Here is a 19608-nt window from a genome sequence, read left to right on the forward strand (position 1 = left end):
GGCCGACCACTGCGTCTACGGTCCTCAATATTGCCTGTTTCTTTGTGCTACTTCAAAGAGCTTGAACAGCACATCTTGAAACCCCAGTCTGCTTTGAAATTATTGCTGGGAGAGACCTTGCTGATGTACCTTGTGTCTTTTTGGTGTCCTCAGTCTTGCCATGGTGAAGCTGTGACATGAAACTGTCTTCCACAACCTCATCTTTGTAGCAGAGTTTGGCTTTGACCCAGTTTTTAGCTGTTTCTGTTACAGTTAATGAGTTTCAACAGTTTCAACCTAGATATGAAAATTATGATCATTATAACCCTACAAAATCCATGACTTTGTGCAAGTGTACCTAGAAGAATTGATGCTGTTTTAAAGGCAAAGGGTGGTCAGACCAAATATTGATTTGATTTAGATTCCTCTTGATTTAGCCTATGATATAGCTCTTTAAAATGTCTGATATGGCTCGATGAAATGTCTATGATATAGTTTTATGACGCACCCAAATTACGTGGGGAAAACATTTTTTTTTAAATTAAAATAGATTTTATTGATTTTAATTTTACTCCCATCAGACTGCAGGATGGAGCACTGGTTTTATATCCTCTAGAGCTGTTAATATTGTAAGAGCAGTTACACTATGGAACTTCCTGCCTTAACATGTTGGTAGGGTTTGTGAAATGGAGTGTTATGTGATGCTTTGGCACGTTTTTTTTAATTTTATTTTTTTATACCATACCTATGGTTGGTTGGTCTTAGGGGTGTGTGACCAGTGCGGTTGACCTGGCACCTGTAGCCTGCGACCACCAAGAATTGTAATACTAATGGAATATTAGTTATTATTAGACACTGAATAGAACTGTTATAATATCACTGTATGACTTGTGTACTGTAGGATGGCATTTATGCTGGGCATTGAGCTATTATTTGGGCACTGTATTGCGATATGTATTGTGTGACATTTTAGGAGCGTATTCTGGTTGCAGCACTGTGTACCGATTTTTAAGCGGTATAGAAGTGTTATTTGAGTAATATATGTTACTGTTGTTTGGGTGCCGTACTGTGTGGCTCTGATAATAAGGCACTGTATGGATTTTTTTTATACACTGTATTAAATCACATCATTAGGGTATGTTCACACGGCAGACTCCGTTACGGCTGAAATTACGGAGCTGTTTTCAGGAGAAAACAGCTCCGGAATTTCAGCCATAATGGCATGTGCAGGCGTCTTTCGCTGCGTACATTACGGACGTAATTGGAGCTGTTTTTCCATGAATTCAAGGGAAAACTGCTCCAATTACGTCTCAAGAAGTGTCAGGCACTTCTTTGACGCGGGCTTCTTTTTTTACGCGCCGTCTTTTGACAGCGGCGCGTAAAAAAAAAGTGACCGTCGGCACAGAACATCGTAAAACCCATTCAAATGGGTGGACAGATGTTTGCCGACGCTTTTGGAGCCGTATTTTCGGACGTAATTCGGGGCTAAAACGCCTGAATTCTGTCCGTAAATAGGGTGTGTGAACCCAGCCTTAGCAAGCGGGGGTAGCCAACAGGTGGCACCTCACAGGGCACCAGCATAACATTTCACCTGCGTCTATGGACTAGATCATTATGCAGTGCAGAAACAAGTGTCGCGCTGCCCATGTAAAACCAGGTTTATGGGCACTATTTTTATCTAAAACAAAAAAAACTTGTCTGACCAATTAGGAGAGAGCCAGCAAAAGGTCATAAAAGAAGGTATATATAGTAGACAGGAGAGCATAAAGCCGGCCTTACACATTAGACTGTTGGCCGGACAGTTTTTTTTCGACTCCACCATAAGTCAGCGGCTTCTCTCCTATGAGCACAAAGGATCGCACATGCTGAAATCCAACAATCCAAATAACTTAGGTGATGTTTTCTCTGATTAGTTGTTCACTTTCCCTCTTTTTTCTCCATCCGGCCCAGACCGCTGTGACGACTTATTCCAGCCACGACTCGTCTTTGCAGAATTTGGCACACAGACATGTTGGTTTCTCGCTTTTCTAGCACCTCCCCACCTATACCCCATTGTATATAGCGCCACACAGAACCCCCTGTATATAGCGCCACACACAGCCCCCTGTATATAGCACCACACACAGCCCCCTTGTAGATAGCGCCACACACCGCCCCCCTTGTAGATAGCGCCACACACCGTCCCCCTTGTAGATCGCGCCACACACAGCCCCCCTTGTAGATAGCCACACAGCCCCCCTTGTAGATAGCGCCACACAGCCCAATTTGTAGATAGCCACAAAGCTCCCCCCCTTGTAGATAGCGCCACACAGCCCCATTTGTAGATAGCCACAAAGCTCCCCCCTTGTAGATAGCTACACAGCTCCCCCCTTGTAGATAGCCACACAGCTCCCTCCCTTCCCTACCACTCTCCCTGACACCACTCACCGCCAGGAGGAGGAGGTGGTCATGCGGCGGAGGATCACTTTGAATAGGGTCGGCGACGGCACAGGACTGGACCAAACCAGTCACCTGACCTCGTGTCAGGTGACTGGATTGGTCCTCTCCCAGCACCGACCTCACTTGGCTGCGGCCGACCTGCATATTTTCAGGGTCCACAGAATCTGAAAATATGCCTGGCCGCGGCCTACTATTCCTTTGCACTGCGCATGTGAATTTTGGCGCATGCGCAGTGCAAAGTTTCGGGAGACTGCCGAAAATCCCGAAAGGTGCTTTTTTCTGACGGACGCTACAGACGGCGGCAGAAAAAAACACCCATTTTTGCGGACTGTCCGTATATTTATGGACAGTTGGCAACCATGCTTAAGACCCCCCCCCCCCGTTCCCATTCCAAGTTGGTAAGAGCTTCCAATATTGTTTTTGCCAGAACTGTTTTTGACCCTAACGTGCCACCCACACAATATAGTATTTTTTTTCCCCTTTTCCATCCAATTTTAATTTCCTCTGGACATAAAGTTAGTTATATATAGTTAAGGTGGCCATACACATTAGATGAATGTCAGACGAACCCCTCGATTTCGGCTTGACCGGCCGACCATCTAATGTTGGTGTTTTGGATTTCAGAATGCACAATCCTTTGTTTTCATGGCAGATATGCCGCTGGCAAAGGTGTCTGGCATTGGCTTATACCCCTTTCCCCATTGAGTACACAATGTCAGTGGCTGTCATGGTTGACCTGTCAGAGTCGCTGTATCTATGAAGAAAAACAGGTGGATGACTAGAATAACCCTTTTTCCATGATTCTTGTAGGTAGCAGTTGCCATGAGGAATGCCAGCACACAACAGCTAACAAAATATATTGAATATCCCAAAAATTAACAAGGCGCATACCTGTAGAAACTGAAGAAATGGTGGCATTCATAGCTCATGAGATGTTTCAGGTCCATGGACCAATGATTTTTCTTCCTACTTCACATAAACATCCAAGCTCGGCTAGACCAAACCTGCATGTTTATTTCAATCGGGTGTGCGGGAATATATCCAATGGGAACAAAGGATAAGACATATTGAAATCCAACATGCTCGATCCCTCTTTGACCTGTCATCTGCCATCAGGGGATGGTCAGGGGCCCCCAATACACATGGGATCATTGGCCGATGCCGCTGGCGTCACATGAAATTAAAGTTCTCTTCATTGTACTTTTTTGTAAATCTGTAATTGCTCTTCTTGTCTAGTTTTATATCTCTTCGTTTTTTCAATGTTTGTAGCCTGGTATAAACCAGAACATAAAATGTTCCTCCCATCCAGTCTGCATGTACAATGCTATATATTACATACTATTATACGAGTATACCAATAGGAGGGTATCAACAATAAGACAAAACCAGCATCATTTTCTGAAAGTACAAAAATCTTTATTCAAAATTAAGGCTGACAAAGCCCACAATAAAAAAACATAAACCACACAAGACATAGATAAAATAAATTACCTAAAGCGGCGGGTAGACCTCACATACAAATAATACCCAGTAAAATAATATAATGGGTAGTAACTAAAGGCCCTATTACACCGGCCGATTTTGGCCGGTGCAGCGAGCGCCGTTCAACAAGACATCGTTGGTTGGCGCTCGTTTGCTCCTGTCACATGGAGCTATGGATGAGGACGAGCGGTTGTTACTCCAATTGCTCGTCCCATACGTTATCATGTCGGCAGCGCGTCTCCCTCTTTACACACCAAGATGTGCTGCCGACAGCGATAATCTTTTACTTTTTTAGAATGATACGATCAGCAGATGATCGAGCGTTTTCTCATTCATCTGCTGATCGGGAACGAGCGTTCTGTGAATGCTTGGCTGCCCGATAATTGGCCAGAGTAAAACCCCCTTAACACTGGCTGATGCACATAATCATTTAGTGTGCAAATGGAATAAGTGTCCTGCACATCAGAACATATAACACATAGATGGAGCCTTTGCAGAGAATACAACCATAATAATCATCCACAGTGGATATAGCACGTTTCGCGATCGCTTCTTCCGGGAGTGGTGAGTTGGTAGGCGGGGGGACGAGCCTTAAATGTGAGAAAATGCCAATCATATGGGAGATATAATTATACATGTATGCGCCATACCAATTGGGCGCATGGATTCCACCGCGTCCTCCCGCTCCTACTCAAGTGCCTCTTCAGCGCGTTGATCAGCACAGTTCGTGATGCGACTGGGTGGGCGGGGGCGTGCGAAGCGAGCGGAGCATGCCTGATCCATGCGCATAACGCCTACGAAGCCATATTGAAAAAGGGACAAAACATGTGAGCACCACATCAAAGCCCTCATGAAGGGAAGAGACAATAATAAAATATGAAGGTATATGCGAGAGCACATGTGAAAAAAAAATATTATTATTGTTATATGTATATATTGAGGTTAATGAGAACGCCAATATAAAATAAAATGAAAGAAGATCTATATGTGTGAGAAAATATATGCGTAAAGAATATAAAAAATAAAGTGAAAACAACAAAAAAGTGTGTGTGAAAAAGGTGTACATATATAAATAATAAAAATGTTACAATGGTAATAAGTGAATGGGTATATTAATAAGATCGTTTTTTGTATCTACTATATATAATAAAATCCACAGAACAATACTATAGGCCAGGGGCGTCAAACTCATTTTCACCGAGGGCCACATCAGCCTTATGGTTGCCTTCAAAGAGCCGATTGTAATTGTAAGACTGTATAAATGTAACAGCTCGCTTAACTGTTGAGGAGTAGTTACATTTTTAAAGTCTTAGGCTCTGTTCACATCTGCGTTGGGATCCCGTTCTGACGTTCCGTCAGAGCTTTCCGTCAGAACGGGACCCTGAACAGACACAAACGGAAACCAGAGGTTTCCGTTTCCATCACCATTAATTTCAATGGTGATGGATCCGGTGCCCATGGTTTCCGTTTGTCTCTTTTGTGCACCAGACCCGTCGTTTTGCCGGAAGCAATAGCGGAGTCGACCATGCCACTGCTTCCGGCAAAACTACGTATCCGGTGCACAACAGAGACAAACGGAAATCATGGGTACCGGATCCGTCACCATTGAAATTAATGGTGATGGAAATCTCTGGTTTCCGTTTGTGTCTGTTCAGGGTCCCGTTCTGATGGAAAGCTCTGACGGAACGTCAGAACGGGATCCCAACGCAGATGTGAACGAAGTCTTACAATTACAATCAGCTCTTTGAAGACAACCATAAGGCCGAAACATATTGTTAAATAACCTGAGAAACCATTTCTATCACATACCATCTCATCCATTGATCATGTTCTGAAAATAACGTATTGTAGAGACTGCCCCCCCATGGAAAGAGTGCCACACAGTCAACCCCTTGTAGATAGTCCCACACATAGGATCCAGAGCGCCCCAGGCCACATAGGGCCCCAGAGTGGAGAGCGGTAGCATACCACTACCGCTCTGCCTGACGTGACTCACATTTAGCAGGTCACACTGCGGTGGTTTGAGTGAGGTTGGTGCCGGCCCGGGAATGAACCAGTCCAGTCTTCTGACCTGTCGGTCACCTGACCTCACGTCACTGACGTGAGATCAGATGACTCCGGTCGGGTGACTGGAGTGGTTCATTCCCGGCACTGACCTCACTCAGACTTATACACTTGGCCGCGGCGTGCATATTTTCAAATTGAAAATATTACCGCGGCCGCCTTCACTTCCCTTTGCACTGCGCATGTCCTTTTTGGCGCATTCGCAGTGCAATTCTCTGGGAGAACTAAATCCCGGACGGTGCTTTTTTCTGCTGAACACTAGGGACGGCAGAAAAAACACCTGTTTTTGCGGACTTAGAAGTCCTGCTGTTGTGGCGCTGCATGTAAAAACCTGGTTCAGGTTTTTACATGCAGGCGGACTTCGTATGCCACATAAAATGAGGTGGCGGGCCAGATTTGGCCCGCGGGCCTTATGTTTGACATGCTATAGACAGTTAACAGGCATCCATTGCTAGAGATTTCCTCAATTGATATATCGTGCTGGAATCCACGCAAACACAGTCCTCACATCCGTTTCTTGTATAGTGGTGAAGATGTCATTATACCTTGGAAAGGAGTAACAACTCCCATGAGATACTAAATATACAAATATAGTAAATCTACTAGGCCATTGGGGAATCCGAACCCCACATCCCAACTCAAAACATAAAATAATCCCATGTGAAATACAGTACAGGAAATCAGCAGGATCTACTTACAGGTAGCAGGAAATAGACGACCTTTCATTCAGTCCGGATGGAGATGTAGTCTTCAGCATCGTAATCCATTTATATAAAGTTTTATCGACCAGTTTCTGCAAAATGTTTCCACCTCTTGAGCCCAGGTCTACACGATCAATCCCTCTGACTTTAAAGGGTAACTAAACAAAGTGGCAAACGTGCTCGTGTGAGCGCTGGGCCGCTTTGTTTCGGTTGGGCTTTTTCCGGAAATCAATGTATCGGAGTACAGGCTCAATAGAAAGTCTAGGAGCCCGTTCTCCGTTACATCGGCTTTCCAGAAAAAGCCGAACGGAAAAGAAGCTGCTCAGCGCTCACACTAGCACTTCTGCTGATTCGTTTTTGTGATCGGCCCCCACCAATCAAAACTTCTGACATGTCAGAAGTTTGTTGAATGTCTAGTCACCCTTTAAGTTGAGGCAATTGGCAAGAGTGATGTTCAAAAAAATGTTTGGCCACAGCTTTTAGCTTTTGGATTTGATCATATTCAGTCGATAATAATAAACCTGCTTTTTTGATGTTGTTGACATGTTCAAGAATCCGCACACGTAATTCCCTTGACGTCAATCGGACGTATATCAAACCGCATAATATAGAACTGCTGATGTTCTGCAGTTTATATTATGTACAATACGATATTCATGATCCCTCTTTGAATCATATAATACATCCGTCTTCTCAACAAATCTACAAGCCATACAGTCCTCACATGCATTCGAACCCCATGCATATCCTTTGGATTGATAGATGAAGTTGGATCTTGGTGAGACGTAATGACTATGAACCAACATATCACCAAAGGTTCTGCCACGTTTCGCCTCGATATTGGGTGTTGCAGGTAGCAATTTTCTGAAATCGTTATCTTGTTTGAGGATAGGACAATATTTATGGAAAATTTGTGTCCTATCCTGCCATCTGGTGTGAAAGTTGGTAATCATCCGTATTTGTGTCTGTTGTTGGATATGTCGTACCTTAGGTATCAGCAATTCTTTTCTTTCCAAATTTTGAGCCCGTTGGTAGCCCCTTTTGACGTCATGGGGTTTGTATCCACGTTTCAGAAATTTATGTTGTAGATCATTGGCCTGTCTTTCAAATTCAACCGTCTCATCACAGATCCTGATATATAATATTATACGGCCTTTATTAACTGCTGCTCTATTGGATTTATTTTGCTGCACATTTATGTATAATAGACGGTGTATACAGAGGTGACAACCTTGATTCTCATTCCATATAATTTCATTTAGAGTAAGGATTTCAGGGATTGACCGAGAATCTGCCAAATTGGCAGAAATCTTAAAAAAAAATTGGGTAATCATTTTGTTTTTAAAATACCTACCGTTACAATTTTTGTCCTATCCCCCCGCCCCTGTTCACTGACAGCCCCTGAGGCCATTGTATTCAGTAGGTCTCATTAAAATCATGTGAGCATGCCATCCAATTACTACAAGTTGCGGTGTTGTTCCATCCATAATAGCATAACGTCTCGTGGCAGCTATTAGACGCAACGACAGGAAGAGAATTTTTGCAGAAACTGTATTAGAATTTTTTTTACCCCTATAGCGTTTTTGCATGCTTTATAATTAGTGTTCTAATGGCCTAAAATACAAAAGTAATTCACAAAAATTTTATTGAGAATTGGGCTCAGGGCAAAAAGTAAAGTAGGGACCCCGAAGTCACCATTTTTAGAGAGTTTCCCTCATATTTTCAAAAGCTGCTTATAGATTTTATATATATATATATATATATATATATATATATATATAGGAGTGACTCAATGGTGGTCCCACAGATGCTCAATTGGGTTCCAGTCTGGCGAATTAGGGGGCTAGAGAAGTAGTTGGAAGTCTTGGTCGTGCTCTTCCAACTACTGTTGGACATTTCTAGTCGTGTGACATGTCGCATTGTCTTTCTGGAAGGTTCCATCTGCCTCAGGGAAGACAAACAGCATGTACGGGTGGACGTGATCTGCAACGATGGATTCATACCCAAATCGGTTCAGAGAGTCTTCCACATGGATGAGCGGCCCAGAGAATGCCATGAAATAATCCCCCAGACCATAACGCTGCCGCCACCAGCTTGTATTCTTCCAGCAATGGTTGCAGGGTGTTTGTTTTCTGATGTTTCTCGTCTGACACGCCAACGTCCATCTGTTCGATGAAGCAGAAAACGCGACTAATCGGAGAAGGCAACCCTTTACCAATCATCGGTGGTCCAATTCCGATACTGCCGTGCAAATTGAAGCCTTTTTTCCGATGCGCTTTTGTTAGCATATGAACAGTGACCATCCTTCTGCTTCGGAGCTCCATACGCAGTCGGGTTCGCTGAACTGTTATTTTAGACACCCGTCTGGTAGCCCCTCTGGTTGATTTTCACGGTGAGCTGCTCCAATGTAGCGTGTCGTTCGGCCCTCGCGCACCTTCGTAGTCGACGTTCATTTCTCACATCAATTGCACGTGGTGCTCCGCAGTTTCCACGTCGGTTATTCCCAATGGTGGGTGTCCCCATCCTCTATGTATGCCACTATATATAATATAGGGCACATGTAAAGCCGTTGTCTAGAGCTTGCAATCCTTTGTTTTGGCGAGATATATGGATGCCATGTGGATTGTATAGTTGGAGGTTTGAGTTGTTTAAAGTCATGTAATCATTGTAAGAAATGTTTGTATACAATCTGTGCCGTGTAGAAAGCCGAGTGTGAAATTCTTCCAAAGCTGACATTCCCATCTGCTGTGATTCATGGAAACCAATACAAATGATTCTGCTGTGTGGTGTGTGTCAACCAACATTATATCACTCAGTTTTGGACTATAGTGGAATTGGGACTGGACATCCCCTTCTTAGAATGAGGCCACCATGACGACTAGTTGATTTTCCTCTATCTTAGTACCTGATCGCTGGGAGTCTGAAAAGCGATCACCAAGGAAAGATCTGTGCGGCCTTTCATGGGGGAAATTTAGTATTGCACAGCACCCATGCACACGTCCGGACAACCATGTAATACACAGTCACCTCGAGACCACCAGTGTTAAAGCCCCTTTTTGCAGCCGCTCTATGTTCTCTCATAAAATGAGGCATTAAATGGGGAACATTCCCTTTTTGCTGCCCATATTCCCTAAGAGCACATATGGTAAAAGGGTGTCCTGATGGCATAATCTTTAATGGGATCCACTACAGACAATCTAAGGGCCCTGGGCATGTAGGATATTAACCTGGCAGATACTTTGTTTCCCATAACGTTAAACATGCGTTGGGTGCTATTATGTACATATAGTCAAGTATGTTTATGAAAGGTCAGAGGTGGTGGTCGCATGTTGCTCTTTTTTTTTGGCTGTAAAACGACGGACACCATGACGGAAACCTGACAACCCATTAAAATCAATGGATTCCGTCGGACGCCATTGGTGTCCGTCGTATCCGGCATTTCCGTTGTTCTGTTCTTTTGACGGAGCAGAACAGTGGAAACCGGAACGCAGGTGTGAACAAGAGGGGTGGAGCACGACACATGGATTCTCTCTTTGGTGTTCTTTGAATGCCTGTGTCAGGCTCCTCCCCCTCATTCCCTGCACTACATATAACACAATGGATCAGAATTGCCCGGATTGTTTAACTGAGCATCGTACATAAGAAAATACATGTATAGTGATGCACATAAGCAATATTTGCAACATCAGGAACTATATTTAAAGGGGTTTTCCCATCTTGAACATTTATAGCAAATCCACAGGATATGCGATAAATATCTGATAGATGCGCTTCCCACCTCTTGGACCTGCCCATATCTCTAGAACTGGGCCTCCTCACCTGCGTCCTACCTTGACTTGCTCTCCGGCCAATGTTTGATAAGGTGGGAACAGCCGAGTTTGCTGAGCTACGCTGTCTCCATAACTTCCATAAAAGTGCATGAGAGTTACGGAAACATCATAGCACAGCGAGCTACACTGTCTTCCTAGCTCTCGAGTTCCGAAACAGCATAGCTCGCCATGTTGCGCTGTTTACGTAGATCCCATTTACTTATATGGGAGTTACAGAAACAGCGTAGCTCAGCAAGTCTCGGCTGTTTCCAGAACTCCTGACCACTTTATCAGCTGGTGGCCAGAGAGCAAAAGAAGGTAGATGGGGAGTTATGTCATATCCATGTCTAAGATGGAAAAACTTCTTAACATGTAATATTATTCCCATAAATTCTAATACTTTTTTTCATGCATGTCTTGTTAACAACCAGAAAGCTGTTTGTTTTTTTTCGTGTTGGAGGAAAACAAAGCACCTGGAGGAAACCAACGCAAACGCCATGAAAATGTTGTCCTTGGTTGGATTTGAACCTAGGACCCCAGAGCTGCAAGGCAACAGTGGTAACCACTTGCCTTGCTTGGTCCTGGGTTCAAATCCAACCAAGGACAACATTTACATGGAGTTTGCATGTTCTCCCCATGGTTGTGTGTTTGTTTTTTTTCCTCTGGGTTTTCCGCTTTTCTCCCACACTACAAATAAATACTGATAGGGTAATTGTCTTCCTATGAAATTGGCCCTAGTGTGTGTCCGAGGTAGAAGAAATTAGATTGTGAGCCCAATTGGGGACATGGACAGATATGAGTGAGCACAATCTCTGTACTGCTGTATAAACAATAGGATATAAAGAAATAGGACCGCTGATCAAATCTGGGACAAATCTTCCTATAACCTCGCTACAGATGACCATAGGTGAGATTTGGCCCATTGTATCTGCCCTTTGATTTACCTTCCCTGAACTTATCTCTCTAGTTGAATAGATAGTTGAGTGATTATCCGCAGGGTGTTCGAGGGTTTCTGATAAGGAGAACTGAACCTATTGAAGTGGATTACAAAGGTCACAACTGATTATATCACGGAGGCTTGAAGTGATTTCTCTGACCTCTGTAAATAAACTATACCTGATCGGCAGCACATGGAGGTTCATTTACAAAACTGGAGACCCTAATATCTGACCATAGACAATACCCGGCTGTTGGCTGAACAATCGTCCATAGTATTTCTGTAGTTGAGGATAAGCGTTTACAAAACACATCGAATGCCACTTATCTCCAGGGAAACTAAAGATCAAACCACTACAAATACAAGCCGGAGGATTCTTGTTTTCACTGGTATTCTGTTTGGTGGTCCTCCATAGACTTTTGTTTTTTCGTGAACCCTGTCAGGTTTGGTAGGATCCACCTTCAAAGATATAATATCTACCTAGACATGAGATATAGTCTGTGTGTTTTATAATCTAGATAAGAGCCATCAAGTTACAGGCTATGTACACCTTTAAATGGAAATTTGTTTTGTGTTTTTAAAGGGTAACTAAACTTTCCAAAAACTTCTGGCATGTCATAGTGACGTGTCAGAAGTTTTGATCGGTCGGGGTCTGAGCTCTGAGACCCCCCTCGATCGCTAAAACGAAGCGGCTGAGGAGCTCAGCGGAGTGCTGCGCCGCTTCCTTTCTGATCGGATTTTCTCGGAAAGCCCAGCAATTGTTGTACGGGCTCAATAGAAAGTCTATGAGCCTGTATACCAACTGCTCGGCTTTCCGAGAAAAGCCGATCACAAACAAAGCGGCAAAGCACTCACCGCTTCGTTTTAGCGATCGTTAGGGGTCTCAGTGCTCAGAAACCCACCGATCAAGACTTCTGACTTGTCACTATAACATGTCGGGGTAGGGAGACAGACAAGTGAGCCCTAATCTACCCGCCACTCAGTCCCTGCCTACTTGCAACGACCCGCCCTAGGCGACGGGGTACAACTGGGCGACGGTCCCTACAATCAATAGGTGCATGACAGACAAACAGACAAGGGTACAAAGAAGTCAGGGAAATGGGGAAGTTGCCCACGGGGACACCGTGAGCAACAAGCGAAGTGAACGAGCCGAGTCAAACCAGGAGATGAGTGAGGTACAAAACGCAGAGCAGAAGAGTGGTAGTAAAGCCAAGGTCAATCACAAGCAGAGGATCAGTAGTTCAAGAAGCTGCAGCAGGGCCAGGAAACCAGCAGAGAAGAATCACAAGAAAAGGAGGAACAGGAAAGGCAGGTATAAATAGACAGAGGGCGGGAGCTAGCTCCGTCTGGCCAGGCTGTGATAGGCTCTCCCACTCTTAAGCCTGCCATCCTGAGTGGTGGAAGATGGAGTCAGTCTCACAGACATAGAAGCAGGTGCAGACTGATTACCTATGGGCGTCGACACAGAAGTTGTGTCTGGCAGATCCTTTAGGCTAGGTTCACACGACCTATTTTCAGGAGTAAACGAGGCGTATTATGCCTCGTTTTACGCCTGAAAATAGGGCTACAATACGTCGGCAAACATCTGCCCATTCATTTGAATGGGTTTGCCGACGTATTGTGCAGACGACCTGTAATTTATGCGTCGTCGTTTGACAGCTGTCAAACGACGACGCGTAAATGGACTGCCTCGGCAAAGAAGTGCAGGACACTTCTTTGCCACGTAAACTGAGCCGTTCTTCATTGAACTCAATGAAGCACAGCTCAAGATTTACGAGCGTCTCAGACGGCTCGCAAAATGCGAGGAGGAGCATTTAAGTGTGAAACGAGGCAGCTGTTAACAGTCTGTCTTTTCACATGTAAATGCCTCTCATCGTGTGAACATACCCTTACAGTTGGAAGTTTTTTTGACAGTTCAGTTACCCTTTAAGCACTTTTTTAATGAACTTTCATTCATTTTTTTTTTTACTTTTTACGATACAGCTGCTATGTATCCTGTATACTGTATCGTTCTATCTCAGCCGATTCTATGCTCGGCTGAGAGCGGGTCCTGTCCACACAGGATCCACCTAATGTCGATCACATTTAAGTTCATAACGATTTTAGGGAATCCTGTGTGTCAAAGACACACACAGGATCCGCTCTCAACTGAGCTGTCCGTTCAGCTGAACTGACGGAATCGGCTGAGAGAGAATGATACATCGTCTATGCAGAAGTGCTTAAAAACACAAAACATTTATTTAATTAAAAAAGAAAAAAAAAGGTGTAATTCGCAGAGGGTCTGTCACCAGATTCTCAAATCCCTATCTGCTATTGCATGTGATCGGCGCTGCAATGTAGATAACAGTAACGTTTTGTTTTTTTAAAAACGATCATTTTTGGCCAAGTTATGAGCTATTTTATATTTATGCAAATGAGCTTTGAAATGGACAACTGGGCGTGTTTTTTTCGTATGTCCAACTGGGCGTGTATTGTGTTTTTAACTGGGCGTGTTTACGTGTATGACGCTGACCAATCAGTGACCAGTCAGCGTCATACACTCCCCTCCATTCATTTACACAGCACATAGTGTTCTTACTAGAACAATGTGTAGCCACATACACAAGTGTCCTGATAATGAATACACATGACCTCCAGCCTGGACGTCATGTGTATTCAGAATCCTGACACTTCTGAATCTTTTCTGTGAGATTTCCAGCAAGGGAAACGAAATCTCGTTTACCTCGTAATCTCGCGAGATTACGCGTGGTTTGCTGGAATCTCACAGAAAAGATTCAGAAGTGTCAGGATTCTGAATACACATGACGTCCAGGCTGGATTTCATGTGTATTCATTATCAGGACACTTGTGTATGTGGCTGCACATTGTTCTAGTAAGAACATTATGTGCTGTGTAAATGAATGTAGAGGAGTGTATGATGCTGACTGGTCACTGATTGGTCAACGTCATACACATAAACACGCCCAGTTAACACAATACACGCCCAGTTGGACATACGAAAAAAACCACGCCCAGTTGTCCATTTCAAACCTCATTTGCATATATATAAAATAGCTCATAACTTGGCCAAAGATTAACGTTTTTGAAAAAAACAAAACGTTACTGTTATCTACTTTGCAGCGCCGATCACATGCAATAGGAGATAGGGATTTGAGAATCTGGTGACAGAGCCTCTTTAAGGGTATGTTCACACGGCCTATTTACGGACGTAAATCGGGCGTTATTGCCCCGAATTACGCCCGAAAATAGCGCCTCAATAGCGCTGACAAACATCTGCCCATTGAAAGCAATGGGCAGACGTTTGTCTGTTCACACGAGGCGTATATTTACGCGCCGCTGTCAAATGACGGCGCGTAAATAGACGCCCGCGTCAAAGAAGTGACCTGTCACTTCTTTGGCCGTAATTGGAGCCGTTATTCATTGACTCCAATGAATAGCAGCGCTAATTACGGCCGTAATGGACGCGGCGTTCAAGCGCCTGCACATGCCGGTACGGCTGAAATTACGGGGATGTTTTCAGGCTGAAACATCCCCGTAATTTCAGCCGTTACGGACGCCCTCGTGTGAACATACCCTAACACAACTATAGTTAGAACAGTGATTATAGACAACAGTAAAGTGCAATGTTAAATGTCACAGTTATGTGTGGGGTACCAAAACAGTTAAAAGGTGTCTCCCCAAAACACAACCTCTTCTCTAAAAACAACCACTTCAGCATCTATCTATCTATCTATCTATCTATCTATCTATCTATCTATCTATCTATCTATCTATCTATCTATCTATCTATCTATCTATCTATCTATCTATCTATCTATCTATCTCTAATCATAACCAGATTTCATTTTGCAATCCTCGTCTGCATTAAATTCTGTACAATACAATTCATGTGCCTCTATATTTATATACATAAAGTAGTTTGGACATCTGTCATAACTTGACATTTGCTCTCCCATGAGTGGTGTTGAGGAGCATTAGCCACATTCTTCAGTATCTTGGAAATGTAATAGGACAAGCCTCATTTCATTGTAGGTATGGAGGGGGTCACTCTACAAGCACAGCATAGATGAAAAAAAGCTATTTCAATAAAGTCAATGGTTTTGAATATTTTGCCTTATTTGCTAAAGGCCCTATCACACCGGCCGATTTTGGCCGGTGCAGTGAGCGCCAATCAGCGAGACATCGTTGATCGGCGCTCGTTTGCTCCTGTCACACGGAGCTATGGATGGGGACGAGCGCTCGTTACTCCGATCGCTCGTCCCCATACATTATTATCATGTCGGCAGCGCATCTCCCTCTTTACACAGGGAGATGTGCTGCCGACAACTATAATATTTCACTTTTTTAAAATTATACGATCAGCAGATGATCGAGTGTTTGCTCGTTCATCTGATGATCGTTCCCCTGTTTACACAGGACAATTATCATCAACGAGCGTTATATGAACGCACATCTGCCCGATAATCGCCCAGTGTGAACCCCCTTAACTTTGCATTCATCAAGCAATAATCATGTGAGAGTTTCCCATGGAGAACAGATCAAGTGTTCATAGTTCATCCAATTACAATCCCCCCATCCCACTGGTGAAAGACTATATTCACCATTATAACTTCCACGCAGGTGTTCTACCAACTGCCCTTGAGTCCTTAAATGCAAATCTGCCTAGGTATGTATTAATAAATTCTTAATTTCGCTACTTAAAGGGGTTGTCCTTTAAAAAAGGCCACCTCCGCTAGCATCTGATTGACATACATGCAGCTGTTGAAATCACGGGCGATCACCCTGGGAAAGCTGTGGTTGGCGACACATTTCTCCTACAGCGACCACTGCAGGGGAAATGTAGAATTACAGGGGGCCTATTAAAATGACTAGTACACCCAGGTATTAGATCGTGATGTGGAAACCCTCTCTGCTATGACATCCATGTGCCTGATGGGAGAACACCTTTAACTAGGCAGATTTGCCATTCAGTGTCTGAAAAAGCTGAATAGCAGAATTTGTAACAACTTTTCAGGAAATGACGACTCACTGACTTGACTTAATATCTGTTTTTTTATCGAGAAATGTTCCTCTTAATGAATTTTCTTTTTGTTTCTTTAATTAAGGTAGCTGCAATCCTCCGAAAGAGAAAATTAGATTACTACCTGTACAGACTACTACCTGAACTCCTGAGGTCGACTTCCTTCTTAACTGCTAATGGAAGCCTATATATTGCCTTTTTCTGTATAATAAGGTCAGTATTAACGTTCCCTGTTTCTTATTGCTAGGTCCAGGAAACCGTTATGTTACAGCAGCCATTTTCATCAGCAATGGAGCTGTCATATAGTCACAGAGTCACCAAAGCTTCTCAAACCCCCCCAAAAATGGTTGTTATTGCCAGGATAAGCCGCATCTATCCCCCCATTTCCGCCGCAGAGGAACTGTTGTATCACATGGCAGCCATTAAAATGATTGGCCATCCATGTAATACATGGATGGGCCAAGTCCACCAAAGTGGGAGCCACTCTTGATGTCCATATTCCTTAATAAGGCGTATAGAAAGGGGTTGTCTTTATTAGGAAACCTCTTTAAAGCGGTTCTTCCAGACTTTAACATTGATGACTTATTCTCAACATGGGCCATTATTGTTCAAGGTCCATCAGCTGGGACCCCCCCCCCCCCTCCAGATCAGTACAATGAAGGGGCCACTAGTTGTAATCACTTGATGGGATAAGCTGCAGTACCAAGCACAGCCGCTTATACCAGTTTATGTGGTCAGAGCTGATTGGGCATCACACTGGCATTGAGTACACAACCCTTATTTAATTGCACAATTTACTTCATGTCACCCTTGAAGTTCCCCACAGACATGAGATTGATATAGGCAGGAAAATAGCAAGCTCCATTTATGTCCATCAGTATCAATGGGTGCCCTGCGGTCCTCCAGAGCCAGGAGTGGCAGACAACCTCTTTTCACCTCCTTATTCTTATGTTTGTAATTAAAACTTCAGTTGAATTTTTTTATTTTTATAGAAAACTAAATTAAATAAAATTAAATTAAATTCAACCCGTCTCAGGTGGCCCCTGGGGGCATATTTACCACAGATTCAGTATCTGGTACTAGAGCTATATAATAACAGCAAGTGTCTCATTGGTCGATATGGATTACTGCACTGCAGAGGTTTGCTGTATTCCTATATTTGCTAATAACTATAAAAATGTGCAATTTTAACAAGTTAATAGGCAATTTCCCATTGGCCTTCTGAAATACTGCTCTAAAGGAAGTTTTTGGTTACACCTGGAATCAATTATCCCAAAATTCAAATGAGGAAACGTAAAAGGCCCCTTTTTTTTTTTTCCCCCCTGCAAGCTTTATGTTTATTTATACTGTACATATTGTATACTGCAGTGCATTTGGCTTCATATATTCGAACTTAAAACAAAAGCCTCAAAGGAACTGAAAAGGAAGACTCGGTATGGAAGTAGGGTTTATGCAGTGCAATGGTGCCACCTTAAATAACATGTTTATAAGGGGTTAATGATCTCTGACTGGTATTTATGACAATAGTAAACAACGGTTTCCTCTGCCATGAGGATAAATTTAACGTCTGGCAATTGTCTAAAGCTGGCCGTACACATTAGATAAGTCCGCCAAATGCGATGATTTGGGTGAGATCAACTGATCGTCTACAGTATGATTTTTTTTTTTTTGCTCTTTCCAATGATAAAAGCCATTTAGTTTAGTCGACCATAGATCTAACACTGGCAATAGGTGACTCTAGATTGCCCCGTTAACAGTAGTGGTTCTAAAACAGTCAAATGGGGTTGTCTCGCCAAGATAACCACTTCTCTAAAAAGAGTCACCCTCTACAATCAGCCGATCATTGTCGGGGTAAGATTTATCTGGTCACTCTGTTTCCTCACAGTGGTCGCTGCAGAGAAATGTAATATCACATTAGATCAGCTTCTAATGTTATGTGTATGGCGGTCTCACACCTCGCCTCAATGACAGATTTCGGGAGAAATAAGAATCGGGCAGGTTGGATTTCAACATTTGTTCCTACAGGAGACAAGCCACTGCCAGAGGTGTCTGGTAGTGGCTCATTCTCCTCTCCTGATTGAAATGAGTTTGAGCCAAGCGTTCATATTTTGGCCCAGCCCGATATTGCATGTGGTTGGCCGGCTTTACAGCATTTTTATTTTGTCTTCTCCGAGTGGTGATATAAGAGCTGAATTATATTCTAGACAGGCTAACGGTGTTGAAGGAGATCCAACCTTCGTTATGTTCTTACATGTCATAGAGGCTCGCCAGAAAAATCTGGTCCTTGAGATAAGACTTCTCCAATTCCCTAAGGACGTGTTGCCCGGTGAAGCACCAAAACTCCTTTCAACATTTCAACATGCCTATCCTTTGTTCCTGCAGGAGATAAGCCACTGCCAGAGGGTTTGGTTATGGCTTATTACTCCCCTTTGCACATTGAAATGGGGCTGAACCGAGCACGCATGGTGGAGTCGGGTGAAATATCTGTCAACTGAATGAGTTCTCAGCCTAAATCTTTACAGCATTTTTATTTTGGGCTTCTCAGGGCCTGTTCACATCTGCATTGGAGGCTCCATTAGGGGTCTCCGTCACAGATCTGTCCGAAAATACCAGAAACCAAAGACACCCTGACTGAAATCTGACTTAACCCAATAAAACAATAGGTTCCATCGTGTGCTGGTGGTGTCCGTCGTACAATGGAACGGTTTCCGGTATTTTCGTTGTTCTGTTCCTCTGATGAAGCAAAACAACCGAAATGCCGAAACAGATGTGAATCGGGCCTTAGTGTGGTCAGATAGGAGATGATTTGGATTCTAGAAAAACTAACAGTGTTGAAGGTGATCCACCTTTAGTTATGTTCTTACATGTCATAAAGACACGTCGGAAAAATGTAGTTCTTGAGATGAGACGACTTCAATTCTATTACGACCTGGTGCCCGCTGAAGCACCCAAACTTCTTTGGTGCTTGTTGAAGACTTCAATAACTTGGAACAGAAAAAAATCTATGACGTTCATGAAAATTTTTGTCTTAGAGATTCTGGTTTAAAAAAAAATCTATAACGAAATCCCCGGAGGTTTGTGAAATTTACGCAGCTCAGTGAGATTTGCCCTTTTGTTCAGGAAATCGGCGGGAGTCTCATCTCGTGACATGTAAAAAAAAAAAAATACTTAAGATGG

At 43.4% G+C, this 19608-nt stretch overlaps 1 protein-coding gene across 1 annotated transcript in view; it reads left to right on the forward strand.

Moving 5' to 3' along the window:
- The window catches only part of TMEM135 (transmembrane protein 135), a 322554-nt gene that overhangs the window by 35891 nt on the left and 267055 nt on the right, over nucleotides 1-19608 (forward strand). The window contains exon 2 of the mRNA XM_075851438.1: nucleotides 16517-16644. Coding sequence (XP_075707553.1) covers nucleotides 16517-16644 — 128 coding nt within the window. The remainder of the gene's footprint in view (nucleotides 1-16516; nucleotides 16645-19608) is intronic.

The sequence above is a fragment of the Rhinoderma darwinii genome, chromosome 2 (genome assembly GCF_050947455.1).
Source record: "Rhinoderma darwinii isolate aRhiDar2 chromosome 2, aRhiDar2.hap1, whole genome shotgun sequence".
Classification (NCBI taxonomy): domain Eukaryota; kingdom Metazoa; phylum Chordata; class Amphibia; order Anura; family Rhinodermatidae; genus Rhinoderma; species Rhinoderma darwinii.